This window comes from Sinocyclocheilus grahami, unplaced genomic scaffold (assembly GCF_001515645.1).
Source record: "Sinocyclocheilus grahami isolate Dianchi unplaced genomic scaffold, SAMN03320097.WGS_v1.1 scaffold1254.1, whole genome shotgun sequence".
Lineage (NCBI taxonomy): Eukaryota > Metazoa > Chordata > Actinopteri > Cypriniformes > Cyprinidae > Sinocyclocheilus > Sinocyclocheilus grahami.
In genome coordinates this window covers 269,556-275,807 of record NW_015506433.1, presented here as the reverse complement: position 1 = coordinate 275,807, position 6,252 = coordinate 269,556, and the positions used below count along the sequence as shown (strand labels likewise).

Genomic DNA, 6,252 nt, shown 5'->3' with positions numbered 1-6,252 from the left:
CTGAACAGCTTGAACACCTGGAAGGCTCTTCATAGTCAGCTGTAACGTTAGCTGTCCCTGGGCTCTGGGCCTCAGAGTTGATTTGCATCTGCCATAGTTTTCTCTCAGGCATTGCACTCTAATGTATCCCAGTGGTCTCTTCCATTCTCATGATAATGAGCACAAGAGAAAGTAGCCTTTGCTGTACTATAATTTTATCACGTGGGATATCAGTGCATGTGCTATCTTCACCTGATCATTTTACATCAGCGCTAGTAATTAGCTAATTTTGCCTGTGTGTATGTTTTGATCTTATAAAACAGTTATTTATAAAAGACATGCTCATTTTATTTCTCTGTACCATCACCTTACTTTGTTAAACTAAAAAATGGTCGGTTATTTTAAGGCCTAACATTCTCTTTTTACAACACAGCAAAAATCATATTCTTAAAGGGTTAGTTCACCCAAAAATGAAAATTCGGTCATCATTTACTCACCCTCATGTCGTTCCAAACCTGTATGAGTTGCTTTCTTATGTTGAACATAAAAGAAGATATTTTGAAGATAGTAGGTAGTAGATAGTAGGGGGAAAAATACTATGGAAGTCAATGGCAACCACCAACTGTTTGATTACCAGCAATCTTCAAAATATCTTATTTTGTGTTCAACATAAGAAAGCAACTCATACAGGTTTGGAACGACATGAGGGTGAGTAAATGATGACAGAATTTTCATTTTTGGGTGAACTATCCCTTTAAGGAGTATATTTATCAAAAAGCAAAGTAAAAACATCCTTAGAACAAGATAAATTAAACTGATTATCTTAACTATACTAAAAAATATTTTTCGGAATATAAAATGAAGATTAAAAATAAATAGTATTTTAGTCTTTCTACTTTAAAATTTCATGTTAAATTTAATGTATCACCTGATTTGTGATTATTTGTGAAGTTTACTGCCAATTTCTGAGTGAAAGTTATTTCCACACCATTTCTTAGTATATGTAGGATATTTAGTGAAAAAGTTAAAAATAAAACGACAAAATATTCAAGATATATTCTCTATTATCTCTATATTCTTAAAGGGGTCATATGATGCGATTTCAAGTTTTCCTTTCTCTTTGGAGTGTTACAAGCTCTTGGAGCATAAAGAAGATCTGTAAAGTTGCAAAGACTAAAGTCTCAAACCCAATGAGATATTCTTTATAAAAGTTAAGAGTCAGCCACGCCTACCTAAAACGACTCGTTCTAACACGCCCCCACATGTCTACATCACTATGTGGAAATATTAGCATAATGCCGCCCAAAGAAAGAAGGCGTGGCTTCAGGAATAGCAGTCATGCTGATGCAGCCATGTCAGGGAGACGCTGTGTTTCAGTGCGAAAGCAAAAGCACTTTATTTGGCCTTCCGGAAGTAGATGCAATTAGGAATCATTTGTTAAGATTTATCTACAACAGAACAGCACAACCTGTTGAACCTAGAAGAGTACAAGGCTGGCTGTGCACAAAGGCTATTTCCAAAAAAAAAGAAAAAGGGTCAATTCCGACTTTGCAATGGCAATCTGGCGCTTCTGAATCAGCGACTGTAAGTATGTTTTGTTATTAGTTTAAGGATTTGCTATTGACTGTTCAAATGCAGAGTTTGCACAGCGCAGAATAAGGCGTCGTGTGTGTGTGTGTGTGAGGGGAACAGGGTCACATCACAGGAGAGTGAACTGCCTGTCAGAAATCATAGCATGTCAGCTGTCTTAACCACAGCTTGTGTACTGCATCATCACTGTGTCTGTCACGTGACTCTGTTGCCCTTTCGGGCTTGAACTGATGGTAAAACTGACATTATTAACTGTCTTGATATTTACTTTGAAAGCTGAAGCTGTGATTATGGTAAGGGGCGTTGCATTTCCGATGCGTGCTTGTGGTGTTCGGCCAGTCACAATGCACTGCCGCACACTGCACAATGCACTGCGTCAGCTGGCCAATCAGAGCAGACTGTGCTTGTCAAAGGAGGGGGCTTTGTTGAGAACGACGTGTTTGAGAGAGGCGGGGCATAGAGGACCTACAATAATGTACAGTATTTGAAAAATGATGTGCTTTTTGAACATTAAAGCATGTCAACATATTCTGTTACACCAAATACACAAAATAATGATCTTTAAAATAGCATCATATGACTCCTTTAAAAATGTATGCCACCACGTTTTGTACATTCCACTTGCGTCTGTGTCTTTTGCAGCTTCTCGTACATGATGTGGTGTAGTCATGAGGTGCTAGTTCAAATTTAAAAAATGCTTCTACAAAGTTTCATCTGCAGATATGGCCTAGTTTAGGGATCTGTGCCTTTGTGCATACGGACATCTAACTGCTAAGTAGTGATTGTGTTTTTTAGCAATATTGTGCACCTTTAATTTACTTTTTTTCTACTTGTTACTTGTTTATTTACTATTTATTCAAGTTTTTAAGGTTTCTGATATTTTGATACTTATTTTCCATGATCTAAATATTCTTAAAAATGTAAAGTTTGTTGTCATTTGGAAGTGTGTAGGCCTTCTTGCATTATTATACTGTTACATTATGATTATATATTCAGAGGCATAAAATGGTCTTTAAAATGACAATAATATCGCAATTATTTCTGGGGCAATATATCGCACAACAAAAAGTTGTTATCGTGACAGGCCTAATTGTATATGTGACCCTGGACCACAAAACCAGTCATAAGGGTCAATGTTTCGAAATTTATACATATGAAAGCTGAATAAATAATCTTTCCATTGATGTATGGTTTGTTAGGATTGGACAATATTTGGCTGAGATACAAATATTTGAAAATCTGGAATCTGAGGGTGCAAAAAAAATCAAAATATTAAGAAAATCGCCTTTAAAGTTGTCCAAATGAAGTTCTTAGCAATGCATATTACTAATCAAAATTTAAGATTAAATATATTTACGGTAGGAAATTGACAAAATATCTTCATGGAGCATGATCTTTACTTAATATCCTAATGATTTTTGACATGAAAAATCGATAATTTTGACCCATACAATGTTTTTTTTTTGGCTATTGCTACAAATATACCCCAGCAACTTAAGACTGCTTTTGTGCTCCAGGGTCACATATGTGTCAATGACAGAAGTTCAGCTGTAGTTTTGTTTTAAAGATTAAAAAAAACAGAAGACCAACAATATCTTACTGTTTCTCATTTGTAAGCCACTTTGGATAAAAGTGCATGGTAAATCCACATAAAATATGAATATTCTGATGTATTACATACACTGAACAAAATTATAAACGCAACACTTTTGTTTTTGTCCCCATTCTTCATGAGCTGAACTCAGAGTTGGCATATAGCAGTACAATGTGTAAAATCTCTACATATTACTTACTTCTAATAGTTTTGCTGATGATTGACGACCATAAACATTGAACCCAGGATAGAGCGGCTGAGTGAATGTGGTCTGGACTGTGTGGATGAGGCTCGTTGTGTCAGAGACGCTGTAGAAGCACAGAGTTCCTGCACTGTGATCCACATACACTCCTATTCTACTGCAGCTGGAGGGAACAGGGAGTTTAGTCTGCTTGTTATTGTGCCAGAATGAGAAACTGGAGGGAGAGCAGGACAAACTCCAGGACTGATCATTAAATCCAAAGAAACACTCATAACCCGATCCCTTCCTGCTGATGCTCTTATATGACACTGATATACCAACACCATATACAGATCCACTCCACTCCAGCTCCCAGTAGCAGCGTCCACACACACTCTCTGTACACAGCACCTGAGGATAATAATCAAATCTGTCCGGATGATCAGGATACGGCTGGACTGTGCCAGTGCAAGTCACCACTCTGTTCCCTTCAGACAGAATGAGGCATTTATGTGCAGTGTTTGGATCCAGAGTGAGCTGATGGGAATCTGATGGAGAGAAAGGAAAAAAAACTAAACACTGGAAGCAGGAGTTGTACAAGTTATTTTTTGTTTTAAAAAGATTGGTATGATCTAGTCACTTGATCTGTCAAAATCTATGGAGAGAATTTTGTGCCAATATTCATCAAACAAATCCAGCATTTTGTAAATAAACACAATCTGCTTCGCAAAGAAAAGCTCGACTTTCAAACAAACGCAAAGCGATTTGCAAATAAAAAACTCTACTTGAGAGAAAATGCAGAAGTATGGACAAATATAGTTATTGTGTGTTACAACTGTGAGATTCATTTGCCTTTTTATGAGGAAACTTGACTTGATTTTCTCACAAATGCAATTGAGCTACTTTCTTTTCTAAAAAAAAGCAGACGGTGCTGTCGGTCAATTTACGCTAGTCTCCCGAGACCCGAAACACCTGTTTATCTTTTCAGACCAACATGAGTGGGGAACAGGTGAGTTTCTGTCTTACTATATCTATAATTAACCATATAGATGTTTTCACAAAGCGACCCTACTACAGTGTCAGTGAAATTCACAGTAAGTGCTGTAAAGTTGTTAACATGATTGATTAGTTCAAAAATCAGTAGTGACATGGCTAAACATTTAACTAGGTAGTCTTTCCCTATAAAAACTGATCCATTCTCCGTACCTCTTATCCTCTGTTGGATCGCGGGATATAGAATATATACACGTTGATGCAATTGTTCAACATTCAAAACAATGCATGGCTATAACAATATATCGTGTCACAATATATTGTAAAACTAAAATGCAAATGTATTATGGATAGCGACAATATTGTGTACCAAAAATGAAAGCTTAGACAATTTAATTTAGTATCAGATATAGTGATATCACCCAAGAGGTCATTAATTATAAATAAAAAATTATTGTAACACTGCAATCATTTGTGTCTAAAACAATTATGTATTTTTTAGCTTAGCAAAATGATGAATATTTCTCTTCTGGTGTCACTCTTGTCCTGTGAATTGGGGAGAAGGATCAAGTTCACACTGACGGTGGTTTACCAGTATTTCAGAATGATTTTAACAATGTAATGATTAGAAAATAATCTTTGGGGTCGAAGACTGCGCCAGCGCATTTTGTCACGTTCTCTTGATGACCACGGAAATAATTAAAAATACAGATACGAGTATGGCATCGTTTGAAACTGCAATGGGTCTACTTTTATTTGTGTATAGTCATAATAACAACAAAACAATGTGCTTTTGTAAAATAAAGAAAACAAACAGGGTGCGCTCTCTGCCGTCTCGGTCTCCGGAAATTTCTTCACAGGCACATGAATAAAACAACCTGAAACTCAGTGAATATGTGCCTCACATACATGATACTTATATGTATAGAAAGCTTGAAATGTCTACTTTTAAATAAACCAATTCAAATTGAAAACAAATATTATCTGATTATATAATCCGTATGAAAGTAAGGAGAGGTACAGTTTCTCCTGTCTCACCTCATTATCGCTAATGTGATCCCGCCTCACACTGAGCGCTCCATATTGGCACAAAATTTGCTCCATAAAAATCTCTTATTCTCACCCTGAAAGTTCCAGATTTCCCCTCTCTTATGTCTATCTCAACTTTCTTTAATATGTATCTCTTTTGTGTAGCTGAATTATAAAAGCTCTTAGCTCAGATTGAAAAAGGTGCTTTTTCAAAAATGGATTCATTTTAGTTAGTTATGCGTTTTTTTTACATAAACATAAACACAAATACAAACATTCACATACAGGCCTACAGTTCACACACGAGCACAGAAACCTGTAGATATATGGACAGAACAGACAGACACGTCAAGCTGCATTTTTAGAAATGCACTGGATTTGTCATTGTAATGTTGCTATGGTGATGATCAGTCATTATTAAAGGGGTCATATGATGCGATTTCAATTTGTCCTTTCTCTTTGGAGTGTTACAAGCTCTTGGTGCATAAAGAAGATCTGTAAAGTTGCAAAGACTAAAGTCTCAAATCCAAAGAGATATTCTTTATAAAAGTTAAGAGTCAGCCACACCTACCTAAAACGGCTCGTTCTAACACACCCCCACATGTCTACGTCACTATGTGGGAAGATTTGCATAACGCCGCCCAAATGTTCACGCAAAGAAAGAAGGCGTAACTTTTATTCTTGCTGTAGTATTGTTGCCGCCGCCATGTCGTGAAGTGTGTTTCGTTGTGAAAGCAAAACTACTTTGTTTGGTCTTCTAAAAGAGGATGATATCCGCTTCGTCATGCCTGGAGCTGATCCGTGCTGGTCGCTGAGGAAATACATCAACTTCGCGCTGTGTCCAGCCCGGGGTCGTCACATGTGGTTGCCACAGGCATCACAATAT

The 6,252-nt window shown here is 36.8% G+C and overlaps 1 protein-coding gene across 1 annotated transcript in view; it reads right to left on the bottom strand.

Annotated features, from left to right (window-relative positions):
• Nucleotides 1-3,315: 3,315 nt before the first annotated feature.
• LOC107568527 (tripartite motif-containing protein 16-like) overlaps nucleotides 3,316-6,252 on the bottom strand; it is a 9,322-nt gene continuing 6,385 nt past the window's right edge. Inside the window, exon 6 of the mRNA XM_016254492.1 lies at nucleotides 3,316-3,892. Coding sequence (XP_016109978.1) covers nucleotides 3,348-3,892 — 545 coding nt within the window. The 3' untranslated portion in view covers nucleotides 3,316-3,347. The remainder of the gene's footprint in view (nucleotides 3,893-6,252) is intronic.